General features: G+C 43.3%; 1 protein-coding gene across 4 annotated transcripts in view; it reads right to left on the bottom strand.

Annotated features, from left to right (window-relative positions):
- The window catches only part of ANKRD13B (ankyrin repeat domain 13B), a 184,202-nt gene that overhangs the window by 9,611 nt on the left and 156,463 nt on the right, over positions 1-18,128 (bottom strand). For 3 of the 4 annotated variants that reach the window (XM_033922430.1, XM_033922432.1, XM_033922433.1), the window contains 8 exons: positions 17,494-17,637; positions 17,006-17,198; positions 16,124-16,190; positions 10,410-10,491; positions 7,504-7,568; positions 3,761-3,891; positions 2,233-2,390; positions 1,358-1,510 (listed from right to left, as the gene is read on the bottom strand). In XM_033922430.1, coding sequence (XP_033778321.1) covers positions 1,358-1,510; positions 2,233-2,390; positions 3,761-3,891; positions 7,504-7,568; positions 10,410-10,491; positions 16,124-16,190; positions 17,006-17,198; positions 17,494-17,637 — 993 coding nt within the window. The remainder of the gene's footprint in view (positions 1-1,357; positions 1,511-2,232; positions 2,391-3,760; positions 3,892-7,503; positions 7,569-10,409; positions 10,492-16,123; positions 16,191-17,005; positions 17,199-17,493; positions 17,638-18,128) is intronic. The other variant, XM_033922431.1, reaches the window with a different exon arrangement.

The following is an 18,128-nucleotide window of genomic DNA, read 5'->3' as shown; positions in this document are numbered from 1 at the left end:
AAATATACATATATAACAATTTTCACTCATTTCCTCATATAGATATAAAGTGCATGTGTACTTAGCTTATCTCAGCCAAAACCTGGGAGTCTGACCCGACAGGTTTCGCACGAAGCTCTCTTACACACAACTTGGAGTCGGATGGCAGCAGCAACCTCGGGAGACCCTTGATACAGCACTTCGTGCGAAACATGTCAGGTCAGACTCCCAGGTTTTGGCTGAGATAAGCTAAGTACACATGCACTTTATATCTATATGAGGAAATGAGTGAAAATTGTTATAAATGTATATTTATTAAAAAATAAGAATAATTAGTAAAATAAGAAAATATTTATTCATTTTTACTAAAGCTAATTATTGTGGACAGCCAATGATGAAGCACCACGTAAAGCTTCCCGCAGTTTGAAAATGACATAGCGGTGGAGAGGTGGGACTGAGGCTTCCCTTTAAGACATACTAATGGCGAAAATCATATAGAATCCAGATCCAGTTGATTAGAAAGGATAAATGAATGATCGGACTGGATAAAATAAAGATTCTAACTCTTGCCATAGAGGTTTGGGTTAAAAGTAGATGAAGCATTTTTCATTACGTTTGGGGGACAATGGTCCAGCAAACAGTTCGATTTGACATATTTATTGAACAACTTTAAAAACTGTTGCCAGTCTGGGGCTTGGAAATGATCCCAGGACATATCAGCCCTTGAGCCATCTTCCAAGTAACTAAGTTGTGAAGCATCATAGTTGCAAGTAGGAAGTGATGTCAGAGGAGGAGCCAAAGCTGGCGTGAGCAGCAGATTGGGGTTGCTGTTCACGCCAGGAACGTTAAAGAAGGACGGGGGAAGAGAGGCAAAAGAGGGTGGGGAAGAAGCGGATGCAGGTGAGGGGGCAGAGAAGAGGGCGGGGGGGCACCTCTCACCCTTTATACGCCACTGATTGGTGGTGATGGTTGGGTTTGAGATAGGGTGGCCAGAAATGTACATACTACTCAGGATACAGCTGCATTATTACACTTGAAGGGCCTGAGGTCTTCCTTGAACCTGCTCAGTCCTGTACCTGTGCTATTGTCATGTATTAAAGGACGATAAGGACAGCGCAATGTCCAATGTTGTGAAGGGGGGGATGAGATGTACAAAATGGCACTGTAATGTTGCACATATATCACGAGCCACAGTTATAGGATCATATTCTAGGATAATGAAACCGGATTGGTCCTGTCATAAACGGAGTACTTTTTCTACAATAAACCAGAAAATTTGGCACATTCATTTGCAACTTGTTCCCTGCCTTCTGCATAATGTTGGTTTTATGCCATCTATACAAGCACTAACCAATATTCCACCCCCACCCCCACTTACTCATGGAACTGGAGCTGCTGACACTGGATGAGTCACTGCTGGGAGAGGGGGCCTCACTGTTCGGACTCTGCCTCACCGAGCTCACTGGTTCCTCACAGCCATTCAGGTTCCCAAAGGTGATCCGGGCATTCAAGATATGGAAGATTGGAATTTCTAGCAAAACGAAAAGAGGTACTGATCTAAAGAAAAGTCATTGATAATGCTGAGTTTTTCAGTCTCTGATGTCGCAGAACATTTGTAGGCGAGTGGGGCGTTCTCCGTGAATCAACGAGAGGGAGGCAGAACCTGACCCGAGGTGCCAGCAGAGGGAGCTGTGTTACCTTCCACACAATATAGATAATGGAGACTCCCAGGGTCAGATTCAGTAAATGGTGCCCAAAGATGATGTTATGATATGTGCTAAGATAGTGTTCTGTAAAGAATGCTTTGTAAAGAATGCCCTTTACAGAATGGAAAGCTTGATACTCTTCCCACAGGTAACTTTGGGCATGAGGACTTACACCTACTAAAAGCTGGTGTAAATCCTTGTGCCCAACTGATGGATAACATCGTGCCTAATTTTGGGGAATGCCTCTGACCCGCCCATGTCCCTCCCATGGCCATGCCCTCTTTGTGGATGCAAGCTATGAAATTTAGATGCCCCCGTTACAGAATAGGCCAGGGAATAGGACAGATGTGTGTGTAATCCTAATTAGGGCCAATCAACTCCAATAATTGATTGTTAGCACCTAACTGACTAATTTATGCATGCATCGGCGATCCACGTCCAAATTTTGGCAACTTATACAGAATCTGGAGGTCAAAGTTTAATCACACACAACTCGAGGCAACTAAGGTGCTCAGAAGCCTTGCGATGTCGCTGAATGTTCTCTTACCTATTTTGACGGGGAAGCCCGGAGGTAGTCTGAGCGTGATGAAGTCTCGAAGTTTTGCAAAGAGGGCATTGCTTATTGCCATGAGATCAATGATGGGGGCGACCTGCTCTGAGAGGGATAAGGGATGAGCCTCACACAACCAAAGCTTGGCTTTAAACCTGGAAGAGAGAGGCAAGAGTCAAAACAAAGCTCAGCAAATGATTATGCTGCTATCAGAAAGGCAACATCAACTCCTACATACCATCTCTGCATCCTCATTACAAAGACTAGAAAAAATGCTTTTTTCCATGCCGTACGTACAGATCCTGAATTCCTGATCTTGGAGAACATCTTATACTGATAAGAAAGGCTTCACACATATGATAGCAGCAGCTCTTGCCTTAGGTTGATAGTTATCTGTAAGGTCACATTTATAGTAGAACTTTCTACAAAGATGGGAAGCCTGGAAATTGTCCCAAACATATCTGAGTGAACAGTGAAAGACAGACTACTTTCTCAGGTTAATGCAGAATCAGGGCCAGCCCTATCACTAGATGGACTAGGTGTTCACTTAGGGTGGCGGAATTTAAGGGGAAGAGGGAGCCTGGGCATTTAAAAAGTGTGACCATTCAGCAGGGGGCCATGAGCACATGCCAGCACTTAAAGGCCTGCTGCATCCCACCATTACGTTTACATCAGAGGGGCTGGGACACGGCAGACCTTTTGAGTGCTGAAAGCCATGCACCACATGCTCACGGCTTTTAAGACTTTCAAAGTGAAGGCAGCAGTGAAGGAGAAGGGAAGGAGGCTCAGCAAATAGGTGAAGGGGAGGGGAGGGGAGTCACCGAACACTGCGAGGAAAATGAAGGGAAGATGCTGGACAAAGCTGGGGGTTAAAAGAAAGGAAAACATTGTAAATCTAGTAAGGGAAGGGGAGGGAAGGGTTGATGCTGGCCCCAGAGGCAGGAAATGGGCCCTGTGTAGGCCCAGGAAGTTGGGGGGAGGGGGAGGAGTGAAGGGGCACACATGGCTGAACGTTCACCTAAGCCAGTAGTTCACAACTCAGTTCTTAGGGCAACCAGTTGGGTTTTCAAGATATCCACAATGCATATGCATAAGATAGATTTGCATATACTGCTTCCCTTGTATGCCAATGTATTGCTTGCCTATGCATTCTGGATATCATGAGAACTCAACTAGGTTGAAAACCTCTGGCCTAAAGCATCAGATTTGTTTGAGTATGCCCTATGCAGAATAATCACTTAATGCCTTTACTTAATTTAGATTGTATCCTGATCTGATTAAGCCTGATTACTAGAATATACCATGGAGTAGGATCTCATAGCTTACACCTTTCAGTCTCCTGGTTACACCTGATCCCCTAACAGCAGTAGGGCTGTGTCCCCATCATGCTATTCACACTATGTGCTCCTGCAAGGCCAGGGTCCTACCTCTATATCTGAACTCCCAAAGCCAGCAAGGCTCTGCTCCCCCCCCCCACCCCCATTTAGCTAACACCACATGCTCTCTAGAACTCCAGCCACCTTACTTTTGGGTTTTGGTAGTCAGTTCCATTGGTCGTCCCATGTCTCTGTTGCCTAGTTCAAAGTTGGGGTTGAAGTACTCCTCAGGGGTGATGGCAGTGGGGTTTGTGTGGCTGAACGTCTGTGTAATTAATGTCTGTAAGAAGGGATAAAGTAGAAATGTATTGAACCAAGGAGATCCAGCAAAGGAACCCAGAAAGACTCATCACTGAGGCACCTTAAAAAGTCAAACCTCGCGGATGCACCCCGGATCCAGTTGCCACTAGAAAAGTAGTAGAATAGATTGCTGGCCAAGTCATTGGATCTGGGGCAGATGGAGGGTAGACAGTAGGATATATTTTGCCCAGGCAGAAATTACAGTGTACATTAGTAAATGACTGGGAACCTGTCAGGTGCACAGTTTTGAATGCTTGATCTCTCCACAGTAGACGCTTGACTTGCAATCTGCAGTGCAGGGTTCTACGGGTATTTTCATGAAGTTAGCTTAGCGGTGTTTAAAAAAGGTTTGGATAATTTCCTAAAAGAAAAGCCCATAAGTCGTTATTAAGATGGCTTGGGGAAATCCACTGCTCATTTGCAGGATAAACAGCATAGAATCTGTTTTATTTCTTGGGATCTAGCTAGTTACTTGGGACCTGGGTTGGTCACTGTTGGAAACCATCAAGCCATTGTGACATCACTGATGAGGTTGGCTCTTAGGCATTAGAGCAGGGGTGTCAAAGTCCCTCCTCGAGGGCCGGAATCCAGTCGGGTTTTCAGGATTTCCCCAATGAATCTGCATGAGATCTATTTGCATGCACTGCTTTCAATGCATATTCATTGGGGAAATCCTGAAAACCCGACTGGATTCCGGCCCTCGAGGACCGACTTCGACACCTGTGCATTAGAGGAATGAAGCATTATGACATGACAATCTCAGCTCTGGAATGTTGCTACTCTTTGGGTTTCTGCCAGGTACTTGGGACCTGGGTTGGGCCACTGTTGTAAACAGGAAACTGGGTTTGATGGACCATTGGTCTGTCCCTGTATGGCAATTCTTATGTTCTTAAGTTTGGAGGGGAGGGAATGTTGTTTGCACTTTTGGAAGACTGCTGGCCACATTTTATTTATTTATTTAATTCGATTTATATCCCATCCTCCCCGAGGAGCCCAGAACAGGTTACATAGTAAAACACATAACAGCAAACAAGACACATAACAATTAACAACAGAGAACAGAAGATTAAGGCAATAGGGTACCGTGAGATGCGTATAGTTCAGTTGTTCTGGATTAGCAGACAGTTGGAGCCTGAAGCATACACAGGGAGAGTCATTTGGACATCATTTGGGAGTAACAGTCTGAATGCTAGTTTGTCCTGAGGAGTCAGGTGAAGGGGTGGGTTTTTATTGCTTTCCTAAAGCTCAAAAGTCCATTAAGGGATTTGATGTTAGGAGGTAGCCGATTCCAGTACTTTGGTAAGAAGTGAGAGTGTGACCTTCGTCTCTCTTGTTTCTTAGTCTGGGAACGCATCCACCTCCCACACCCAGAGTAAAGAGAGCTTCCTTGGTGTCTAGTTTGCTGCTGCCATGACTCCAAGAGTCAGTCAAGTCAATAGATAGGGGGACCACAATGGTTACTGTATGATGAGTGATTGAGGGTACTATGATAAATCAATTGCAAAATCACTCCAAAATAATAAATAGTAGTTCATAAAGATAATATCAACTTATAATGAAACCGTGCTCACCCAGTGGTGAGGTGATAGTTTAGGGGTTCGCCCCTTGTCTCTGAGCATAGTTTCATTATAAGTTGATATTATCTTTATGAACTACTATTTATTATTTTGGAGTGATTTTGCATTTGATTTATGACTCCAAGAGTGACAGATCTTGTGTACAGTACATACTGAATCATTATATTATGTATAATTTTTTTTTGTTCCCAGAATATCTTCCCTTGTGTATATTTAACCCTAAGGTTAAGAGTTCAAAAATCAGTGAGCTGGGTCTTTGCTCTCCATTGCCCTGATCAATCCATTCTACCATCTAGAGCAGCGGTCTCAAACTCAAACCCTTTACAGGGCCACATTTTGGATTGTAGGTACTCGGAGGGCCGCAGAAAAGAATAGTTAATGTCTTGAAAGGTATTAACGTAGAACAAAATCTTTTCTAGAGAAAGGAAAATGGTAAAACCAGAGGACATAATTTGAGGTTGAGGGGTGGTAGATTCAAGAGCAATGTTAGGAAATTCTACTTTACGGAGTGGATGCCTGGAATGCGCTCCCGAGAGAAGTGGTGGAGAGGAAAACGATGACGGAGTTCAAAGAAGCATGGGATGTACACAGAGGATCTAGAATCAGAAAATAATAATAAATATTGAAGCACTAAGGCCAGTACTGGGCAGACTTGCACGGTCTGTGTCTGTATATGGCCATTTGGTTGAGGATGGACTGGGGAGGGCTTCAATGGCTGGGAGGGTGTAAATGGGCTGGAGTGAGCTTTGACGGAGACTTCAGCAGTTGGAACCCAAGCAGAGTACCAGGTAGAGCTTTGGATTCTTGCCCAGAAATAGCTAAGAAGAAAAAAATGTAAATTAAATTAGGCTGGGCAGACTGGATGGACCATTCGGATCTTTATCTGCCGTCATCTACTATGTTACTATGTATTAAGGAAATGACACAATGAGGAGACGTGAGGACAAGATGTCAGAAGTTCAGCCAAGGGTTTACAGTTCAAAAAATCACTTTATTGGAGAATGTTACAATAGCTCAAAGAAATGACAACTTTGCATGAGGTAAAACTCATTATACTTTATAAATCTTCCCTTAATTGCTTCTGATAATTTCAGAAAGTGAAGTTTAGATAGTTTTTCACTTTCTGCATGTTGCATTACTTTCAGCTGTGTATAGCTGAAATTATCAGAAGCAATTAAGGAAAGATTTATAAACTATAAAGAGTTTTACCTCATGCAAAATTGTGATTTAGATTCTAAAGTATCAACTGCAAGAGACAAGTTTTTGGTGTAGTCCTCTAGGTTTTTTTGTAGAGGGTATATATATCCGACTTGTGCCTGGAAAACTTGTGCCTTAAGTGTCCAGCGGTTGAGTCCGCAACCGCCTTCAGCTCTCACCTCCTCCAGCACCGGACACAACCGCCATCTTACATCAAGCAGTCACTGCCAGGAGAGGTGCAGAATTTCGTGAGAGTACACACGCACAAGCTGCACTGCCTCCAGTGGTTACCTTACGTTCTGGAATGTTGCCCGCCTCACTGCTGTAACCTCACGCAAGCGCTGTCCTGCGTCTGTACGCGATTGTCCTCTCCACGCCACCTCACAATCGCGTACAGATGCAGGAAAGCGCTTGCATGAGGTTACAGCAGTAAGGTGGACAACGTTCCAGAACAATGGTAACATACCGGGGGACTCAAAATAGTACCTGGTGGGCCGCGAGTTTGAGACCACTGATCTAGAAGGTCCAAGCAGCACTGAGATGCCTTTCTGAGGTATTCTATAGCTACGGAAACAGATCCACTTTATATCAGTAGAGAATTATTTTGTTTTGAAATTACAATTAATTGGTTTAGTTTCTCACAAATCCAGAGTGTTACCTCCAGGGAAAGTCTGGCTGCTTTTGGCTTTTATTTGGTTGCAATTTGAGACAGGTGGAGGGGGGGAGACAAGAAAGCTCTGGTTGGAATAGTGATAGAAGGAGAGGACTTCATGGGATTCTAGAGGGAAGTGGCTTAGTTCCGAGTTTCATGGACTCACCCCATTATTCGGCCCAACATGCTGTTCAGCGATCCCCAGAAAGGACTGTAGTGGAGTTTTGCTTCCTGAAGGAGAGCATAAAATGGCTTCAGGAGCTCATAGAAATCAATACAATCCCCTGAGCAACAGGAAAGGGAAAGAAGAAAAGACAAAGAAAGACAAAGAAGGCAGAAACAAGGCTGACTGGGGTATCCAACTTTCTTTTGCATGTCCTTCGATAGGGCTACCAGATTTTACTAACCCATGGCCCTGCCCCCTGGCCCGCCCAGTTTCACCCATGTCACGCTCCAGCCTCACCCCCCCCCGCCCCACCTCCCTCAACCTGTTCTCGTGCTCGGAGCCACATCAGGAGGGCATCTATGCAGGCGCAGGTGTGATGCAAGGATGTCACACCCATACACAGATGCCCTCCCGACACGGTCCTGAGCTGGGAGCTTTTCTTTTTCTTTGTAATTCTTTATTCATTTTCAGACTTACAATAAGTGTGACAATATGTCCAAACAAATTAACAATAAATATATCACTTAATAATCTTCAATAATACAAATAATACGCTCTTATCACCCTTCCTTCCCACCCATTCCTATCATATAGTCAAATATCATGTACAATATGTGATTATAAAATTACCCCCCTGCCCCCCTTACCAATGAACTCGTATATTTAAGGGAAACAATGTCATCTAATCAGTACAATACTTTGTTAATGGCTCCCAGACATCTTGAAATTTCCTGAAACAAAGTGCCAGATTTTGAAAAGTTGTCCGGATGCCCAGACACGTCCTTTAAAAAGAGGACACGTCTGGGTACATCCAGACGTCTGGTAATCCTATCTTTTCATACTCCCCTATTTCTCCAGCTCAAAGACTCAAGCACTGCAGTGCCCTCACAGGGCAGGAGCACAGGTTCAATACCTTTGAAGGGCCAGGGCACAGGGTGTCACCACCTCAGCATGCTGCTCATATGGCTCATCACTCCACTTCCTTCTCAAGCGCCAGTGAAGGTTATTATTCCAGTAGCATGCCACAACCCTCTTGTATCAAGAACAGGAACCCAAGCCTGGAAAAAAATAGCCACTGGACCTTGCGATAGCCACATAAACCGTTTCTGCTAGGGCTAGGGGCTAGATTCTCAAAACTGCGGTAAAAAACGATGAGCCACTGTCGCAGCCATTATTTTCACGATTTCAAAAAGGCGAGTCATTCTAAAAAAAAAAAACCCCATGCATGCAAATGAGGTTGTCGGAGAGAAGCGAAGGCTTGCTAAATTTGCATGAGATGAGTCGCTGGTGATAGTGATCGGCACATGCGCAGAATACATCACAAAAGAGGCCTAAATGTGCAAAGGTGCCGGGAAAAGCAACGCGGTAAGCACACACATTGCTGAAGGGAAAGGAAGGGGAGATGCAACACTGGCTTTCAACAAGCGCGCATAAGACATATCTTTTCTCCCCGCCGCCCCCAAACTACTATAATTCATGTACCGTATATACTTGAATATAAACCTATCCGAATATAAACCCAAGTAACCCTTTTACCCCCCCCCAAAAAAAAAAAAGAGGGAAAAAAGGTTGCTTGAATATAAACCGAACTTGTGGCAGACTCACAAGGTTACTGAGGGAACTTACGTCAGCTATTTTGAGTAATGAGACTGCACAGAGCAGGAGCATAGGAGGATCGCTCCTGCCCTGGCTCAATACTAGACCAGCAGAGCTTAAGGTAGGCCTAGGGAAAGGCCTGAGATGGGTCCATGTCTTGTTTTATCATTCCCTCTGTGAGAAATTCCCTAGCCTCAATTTTTCCTGTTTGTCTGTCTTAATTAGATTGCAAGTTCTATTGCGCAGGGATTATCTCTTACATGTTTAATGTACATTGCTCCGTACATCTAGGGGCACTACAGAAATGCTAAGTGGTAAGACTCAAATATAAACTAAGACCCCTATTTTTGGGACATTTTTGTGGCCCCAAAATCTAGGTTTATATTCGAATTTATACAGTAAATCTTGTAATTTGTTTTTAATGTCTAATTTTATCATGAATCACAGCCAGCAATACATAAGACATGGCTATAATACACTCGCTCAAGAAGCGTGGTTTTGCCCACTCCTCCTAAAAAAAAAAAAAAAGACTATAATTTATGTGACTAAATTATTTTCGTCACCAATTTCAATTTTAAAACTTCATTAGAAGTATATCATATCAATAATTTAAATAATATTTGAATTTCTGTGAAGTGCTCAGACTCACAACCTATAGTGCATTGTGATTAAAACACATAGCGCTGGTTGTATGTAAGACCATCACCGCCTGATACCAAACGCCATACGGCACCATGGTTAGGATTCTGTTTTAATTATCAACACTTATCTGTATTCCATTGGCGGTTTTGTGGTCTACTATGGCAACCAGAGCTCAATAAGAGCGACCCAAGTGTGCTGTCCCTGTTTGTTTCATTAGCCACAGTCAAAACACATGCCACGAGATGCACTTTTTATAGTGCCGGAACAGTACTGGCACCCCTGGACCAGTCGCTGATTTTTTGGTTGCGAAAAGCTGACACCGCGCTTGGAGAGTCCACTCGGCGACAGTGAAAAATCATTTAAATATTGATGAGCCCATTTGCATGGCAGAATCAGAGACTGCTAGGAAGCTCGGAAAAGACCGCAATAAGCCATTTTGATAATCCGCCGCTAAAATACATGCACGCTAAAACCAGCTGGAACCAGTTTAGTGACCGCGTTAAAGGCTGCCTTAAGTTTTGAGAATCTGGCCCTAGGCGAGGGCTACAAACTCACAATTCAGATCAGAGAGAGTGAGAAATGTCCTGAGGCAGCGTGCACGGTGCAGGAAGAAGATAGAAGAGGCTTTTGTTCCGTTATCAGCACTGGCCTGGCTGGCTGCCCCTCACCTTTGCTTTTGCTCTTGTGCTGGTCTGAGAGATGCTCTGTTCGTGTCCTGGTGATTAATTCCACATTAGAAGCACTGTACACCTGGGCCCAGAAACACAGAGAAGAAAAATGAGGTTACTACCAGAAATCCTAGCCACTGTTCACTTTACAGCTCTTATCTGCATGAGAATTTCTATAGCGATTTTCAGGCACTGTAAGAAAACCTCTGCCATCCTCGGCTCAAACACTGACTGGGTGGCATCCCCAGCTAAAACTTTGCTGTCTGATCTGCTCCCCTGCACCTCAATATTACAATATAACAATCCTGAGGCTTCGTCAAATAGAAATTCTCACTTATATAGTAATCATTCCCTGTTTCACCAGGAGCAAAACTCCAATATAAAGGGATCCTCAGACCACCACTTCAAGTGGTTTATATTCTCATTAATCTCTTTGGAGTTACTTCACTTATTGATTTTATTTTTGCTTTTTTTAAAAAAAAAATTAAAATTTTCTTAAATTTCTTTATAATTATTAATAGGTATACAGGTACTTAGCTTGTTAGTAACTGTTCATCCCCATTGCTGATGCGTTTCGCTGAACTTTTTCAAGGCGGGGAGATAACGCGGTGAAGTTAGCACTTGCATATCAATTGTTGCCGCTATTGAGCCAAGATGGCCACGGCGTCTTTTCAACTATGTTAAATAGAGAAACCCCCATGACGTCACCCCCCCCCCGTCTAACAGAGCCCGCCCCCTGATCAAAGCTGTCAATCAAACCGCTCTTAGGAAAACCTCTTAAAGGGCTGACCATTTTTACTTATTCAGCCAATGCCATCCGATCTGAAGTTAAATTTAATCCATCAGGCAGCATCGATTTCAGCTCGAAAACTCAAAGCTTTTCACACCAATGATGGATTTTGTCATCGATTCCCACCCTTGCACCCTTTTCTTTTCCACTTCCTGGAGAGCTTTTAGTGTTTTAGTGTAAAGTTAAGTCCAATATGTATTCAGTTGGGTAAATCAGACAATAGTTATGAGAGAGTTATAATGGTGTGAATCTCAGATTAAATGTAAATAAAAGAACAGGGCTAGCTGATGTCTTGTGATACGGTGTCTGCCCTCCATGACAACAACTTGCACTGAGTTTTATCACTTTGCATCCAGTTACATTCTTATACACATTTATTTCTGCAAGTCAAAATGTCGGGCCCTATATTCAGCTGTTTTGCTGACCGCTGCAACATTAAACCTGGAAACTCAATGCCAGGCCACATCTGAACTCTGGCATTGAATTTCTGGGCATACAGAGCTGGCTAAAATGTACGAGGGGGTACTGAAAAGTTCTCAGCCCAGCCCAGAACATAAGAATAGCCTTATGGGTCAGACCAAAAGTCCATCAAGCCCAGTAACCCATTCTCACGGTGGCCAATCCAGGTCACTAGTACCTGGCCAAAATCCAAAGAGTAGCAACATTCCAGCATCTCAAAGAATAGCAAGATTCCGGAACCTCAATGAGAGCAACATTCTAGAGATGAGATTGTGATGTCATAATGTCTCATTCCACAGTGCCTCAGGGCCAACCTTATCAGTGATGTTATAATGGCTTGATTGTCCTATATTTGGCACCCATTAGAGCATAAGAACAGCCATACTGGGTCAGACCAATGGTCCATCAAGCCCAGTAGCCCGTTCTCACAGTGGCAAATCCAGGTCCCTAATACCTGGCCAAAACCCAAGGAGCAGCAACATTCCATGTCATAATATTTTTATTTTTGTCATAATATTTATTTATTCAATTTTCTATACCGTTCTCCCAAGAGAGCTCAGAACGGTTTACATGAATTTATTCAGGTACTCAAGCATTTCTCCCTTTCTATCCTGGCAGGCTCACAATCTATCTAATGTACCTGGGGCAATGGGGGGATTAAGTGACTTGCCCAGGGTCACAAGGAGCAGCGTGGGTTTGAAACCACAACTCCAGGGTGCTGAGGCTGTAGCTTTAACCACTGCGCCACACAACAATCCAGGGGCAAGCAGTGGCTTCCCCCATGTCTTTCTCAATAACAGACTATGGACTTTTCTTCCAAGAACTTGTCCAAACCCTTCTTAAAACCAGCTACACTATCTGCTCTTACCACATCCTCTGGCAACGCGTTCCACAGCTTAACTATTCTCTGAGTGAAAAAAAAAAATTTCCTCCTATTGGTTTTAAAAGTATTTCCTTGTAACTTCATCAAGTGTCCCCTAGTCTTTGTAATTTTTGACAGAGCGAAAAATCGATCCACTTGTACCCGTTCTACTCCACTCAGGATTTTGTAGACTTCAATTATATCTCCCCTCAGCCGTCTCTTTTCCAAGCTGAAGAGCCCTAACCATTTTAGTCTTTCCTTATAGGAGAGGAGTTCCATGGCGTCACGAAATTTACAAGTTATTCCACATATTCACCCCTAAGTTCAACACACTTGGCACTTCATGAGTGAAGTTTCTGTAACCCTTCCCAAAAATACTCTGATGTCTAGTCACTGAAATGCTACAGTGTCACCTTTTCTAACTCTTTTTAAGGTTTGGAAACAGAAAATAGTCACATGGAGCAAGATCTGGTGAGTAGGGTGGATGGTCTATGCATTGAAACCCCAACACAGTACCGGGTAAAGCTTTGGATTCTTGCCCAGAAATAGCTAAGAAGAAAAAATTAAAAAATTTAAATTGAATCAGGTTGGGCAGACTGGATGGACCATTCGGGTCTTTATCTGCCGTCATCTACTATGTTACTATGTAACTGCGTCAAAACATCCATGGTTTTGTCAGTCTTGTGAGCAAAAACAAAAGAACTTCTTTCCGCAGCTTCTCTCTCCTTTTTTTCTTCAATGCTTCCTTTATTCAGCACATCAAATTACAGTAGTATTCTGCATTAACTGTTTGGCCCCTTGGAAAATAGTCAGTCTTTACAACACCTTCCTGATCCCAAAACACTGCTGATTTTTGGGTCTTGAATTTCCTTGGCCTAGGAGAACTTGAATGCTGCCATTGCATGGACTGTTGTTTTGTCTCAGGTTTCATCAACGGTAACTAGTCATTCCAAAAAGTTGGCACCAGCTTGCTGAAAATGCCGCAAAATCAACTTGAAAGTGTCCATTCAACGTTGTTTCTCACCAGCATTCAAACATATGGGCGCCCACGAGGCTGACAGCTTCTGCGTGCCCAGCTGCTCGTGGATTATACACCCAACATCTTCCCTGGGTATCTGTAGTGTCTCAGCAATCGCTTTAGCCAATATTCGCTGATCTGCCAAAATCAGGTCATGGACATGGTCAACAATTTCAAGGAGAACAATTTACAATACACGGGGAGGGCATCGGTGGGAACTCCACTGGCTTGAAACATGAGGATGTTATTGGCCAGACTTTATGATAGATATCCTGGAAACAGGATGGTTGAATAGGCTGGAATCAGCTTGGACGGCAACTTCCGGGAATCTAGGACAATATCAGGTGGACTTTATAGTCTATGACCCAGAAATATCAAAGAAGAGACAAGTTAATTTAATCATGTATTTGTATGGGCAGACTGTTCAGGTCTTTATTTGCCGCCATTTACTATGTTACTATGAGCTAAATATATGTGTATCTTACCTATTTATGCCATTTATGTACATATACTATAATTATTGTACATATACTATAATTATAGTATATGTACATAAATGGCATAAATTGTCATATACTCATAGAAACATAGAAATAGACGGCAGATAAGGGCCCACGGCCCATCTAGTCTGCCCACCTTAATGTCCCTCCCCTACCTTTGCCCTGTGAATAGATCCCATGTGCCGATCCCATTTGGCCTTAAAATCAGGCACGCTGCTGGCCTCAATCACCTGTAGTGGAAGACTATTCCAGCGATCAACCACTCTTTCAGTGAAAAAGAATTTCCTGGTGTCACCTCGTAGTTTCCCGCCCCTGATTTTCAACGGATGCCCTCTTGTTGTCGTGGGACCCTTGAAAAAGAAGATATCTTCCTCCGCCTCGATGCGGCCCGTAAGATACTTGAATGTCTCGATCATGTCTCATCTTTCTTTGTATCATTTGTGAGTTCACCCTTGTTCATTGAAAGCTTCTATACCGCTATTAATGACTGGGGAGTCAATTCAGAGCGATTTACATCAGCTTCTGTAATGGTGTTACAATACATATGTGCCTATATGCTATTCTGTAAGTATGCAATAATCTTTGATGGGCATTCACATGGGCAGAATTGTGAAGAAGCTTGGCTGAAGCACACAATTATGCATGCAAATTATAGAATAGACCTATATATTTGACCTGTATTCTATGAAGGAAAGTAGACGTCTATTTTCCTTTACAGAACAGGCCTTTACTACAATTAAGTGTAGCATGGTTAGGTATGTGTATGCCTTCAAGTTGACCCATGGGTGCATGTTTCAAGGCAGAGTACAGGAGTGGCTTGCCATTGCCTTCTCCTGCACAGTCTGTGGTTCCATTATGTTGCTGATGCCCAACATAGGGCCCTGCAGCCTACAGCACCTGGTATTCCCCAGTGGTCCCCCATCCAGGTACTAGCCAGGCCTGACCCCTGCTTAGCTTCCAATAGCAAAAGCAGGCCTACCCAGGGCAGCCAGACCATAGGCTCTGATAGCTATGTATACACTGTAGTTTCATCAACATTGGGTTAGGAAAGAGCTGGTTTTCACCTAGTCGATTGATATCACTCATTCAGAATCACTTTTCCTTCTTCTATTCTTGTTATGGCACCAAGCATGTTCTCATTTGTGTTTTATTGTTAACATTATTATTGAAAATTAGTTGCTCATTTTAAATTTAAGTTTATGTGAATTGTATTGATTTCATTTATTTTTTGCTTTATGTCTGAAACCTGCTTTTGACTAAGTAAGTGACGCTACTGGAAACCACCTCTTGATTCATATATGTCCCTGACGCAGCCCTTCGGAGGGCAAAACATGGCCATGCCAGGCTAGTGTGTTATGAATAATGTAGAAAATATCTTGCAAGGACAAAAATCTACCTTGGGAATTACCACATCTGCGAAGTCCTCCTCTCCTAACCCTTTGAACCCTAGGCATGTTTCTAGTTTGTCTATGCTGTAATCCAGCCCTGTTTCCCAAGGTATCACATTTCCAAGTCTCTCTAGCTCCAGATTTACTGTAAATCACTTAAATGTTTTGTTTTGGGTTTTTTTACAATTGATTTTTGGTATATCAAATAAATTGACTTGACCTTTAGAACCCTACTGGAAACACACTATAGTACTGTGTGTTTAGTGAGAGTTGGGCCCCTTTCAGAATTCTCAGAAACCTCCTAAAAAGACTTAGACCCCCTTTAATGAAGCCAGGTTAGGCATTTATATCACCAGCCGCAGCGGTATTAGCGTCGACGCTCATAGGGATTCTGTGAGCGTTGGAGCTTTTACCACTTCAGATGGCAATAAAAAAGCCTAATGCAACTTCATAAAGGGGGGTATTAGTGAGATCAGGAAGAAGAGACCTTGTTGTCTCCAGGACTGGCTATCTGGTAACTTTCCCCTTAATCTCCCTCTTTTTTAAACATTGGCTTTGAATACAATCCCTTTATTTTATTATTTGTTTGTAATATTTTTTGTTATACCACCTTTCACTGGTTATATTAAGAAGGTCTACAATGCATTATATAAAGTGGATTATATAACTATTCCAGGTGGAATGACCTTTGACTCACCTTTGCTTCATAGCCATTCACAAACTCTGACCTTTCACTCCTCCAGCCCAAAATTCCCGATTTATTTCTGCCAGACAGAAGGCACAAGACAAAATGAACCGACAAGCAGATTCTGCTCTGTATTAGATACTATGTCCTGTCCTTCAAGGCCGATAGCACAGCCAGTTCAGGGAATAAGTGTGCAAAGAAGAGGTGGCTGCATTATTGATAAAACACTACACTAGGAGAATCAAAACCCCCTCCCTCTCTAAATTAAGCTTTCTCTTTTTGTCCCCCCTCTTGCCATTCATTTGTAATAATGGTGGGAATTCTGCATCTAAACCCAAGCATGGATAATATCTCACTGCAGAATTAAAGCTCACCTTCCAAATGCTCAGCTTAGGGACTTCAGGGTCAATATCAAAACAGCACACAGCAAAGAGGCTGATCATGGTATTGACCATTGGACTACATGGCCCCTTCAATACAGATCACAGGCCAATGACATCACTTGACCCCCAAGCCCTACTGACCTTGGGTCAATGACATCATTTGACCCCATGCCCTACTGACAGTGGGTCGACATCACTTGACCCCATGCCCTACTGACCATGGGCCAATGACATCACTTGACTACATGCTCTACTGACCGTGGGTCAGTGACATCACTTGACCACATGCTCTACTGACCATGGGTCAATGACATCACATGACCCCCTACCCTACTAATCATGGGCCAATGACATCACATACTCCCACTGTATTGATCATAGGTAGATATCAACATGCTTCCATCTTACTGGCCATGGATTAATATGCCGCCTCTGTCCTACAGACTATTGGCTGATGACATCATAGGTCCCTCTCTCCAATTACAGACTGTCACTCCCTCACATGTTTTACCTCTCAAAGGCAATGTTCTTAGTGTCAAGCTGAGTTGTTACAACAGGGGCAGTAAGACGGCTCATGGCCTGCTCTTCAGTGGGCTGCACAGCAGCCAGAAGAACCTCACGGTCATGTGATGCCAACGTTAGTGTTTCAGTATACACCACCCGTCGATCATGATCAATTTCCATCACTATGGCGCTGGTATCTGCTGGAACATGGAGAATAAACAGAACAAGAATATTTTTTAAAAAATATATCCTGCCTCCAGTCCCTAACTGAGATTTTGTTTCATGCCTGTTATACAGAAAGAATCCAAACAGAATGGGAGCAAAGAGATAGAGAGTCAGAGGACAGAACGAAGGGAAGAGCACAGACAAAGATTGAAAGAATAGATCTGCAAGGTTCACTACTGAAACATCAGGATCCGGTCCATTAACCAGAACCCAAGACAAAGGAGCAGATTTTAGGGTGTTTTAGGGAATGGAAAGACCATGTTTGCTGACCTTGTCCTCGGAAGACATAGCTGCGATTCCCTCGCTGCCAGCTCATATGTTCGAATCCAAGTAGTGTAGTGTCCACCCTGAGTTTCTGGCCACACTTCCAGACCTTGTATGTGTCACTAGGACAGATCTTGGAAACGAGAGGCACTGATAGACAGAGAAGCAAAGATTCATGTCACAGGTCCCTGGGGAATTATTGTGGAGACAGCAGGACTGCTTACACTCAAAGAAGGTCATTTAATAGCAGACCATTTATCTTCTGTGGAAGCTAAGGGGCTCATTTTCAAAAAAGATAGACATCCAAAAGACAGCATAAACCAGCACTTGGACATCTTACTAGTCAAAATGTCCAAGTGGGCCTTCTCAAAACTGAATTTCCAGACATCTTTCTGGTTGTTTTGTTTCCAGTGCATCTAAGTCTTAAGGGGGCGTGTTTTGGACAGGCTTAGGATGGGCTTAAGACTTGGACGCTCTGCAGGGATAATCAAACCTTTAACAAAACATCCAGGGCTTTTTTTTTAAGACGTTTGGAGTTAAATCTGTTTTAAAAACGAATAAGGATCAAAAAGGTGCTCAAACTGACCAGATAACCACTGGAGAGATGAAGGCATGACCCCCCCCCCCCCAGTAGCAACTGA

Source organism: Geotrypetes seraphini, chromosome 15 (assembly GCF_902459505.1).
Source record: "Geotrypetes seraphini chromosome 15, aGeoSer1.1, whole genome shotgun sequence".
NCBI classification, from domain to species: domain Eukaryota; kingdom Metazoa; phylum Chordata; class Amphibia; order Gymnophiona; family Dermophiidae; genus Geotrypetes; species Geotrypetes seraphini.
The sequence above is the reverse complement of the archived record's forward strand: the minus strand, read 5'-3'. Positions and strand labels throughout refer to the sequence as shown.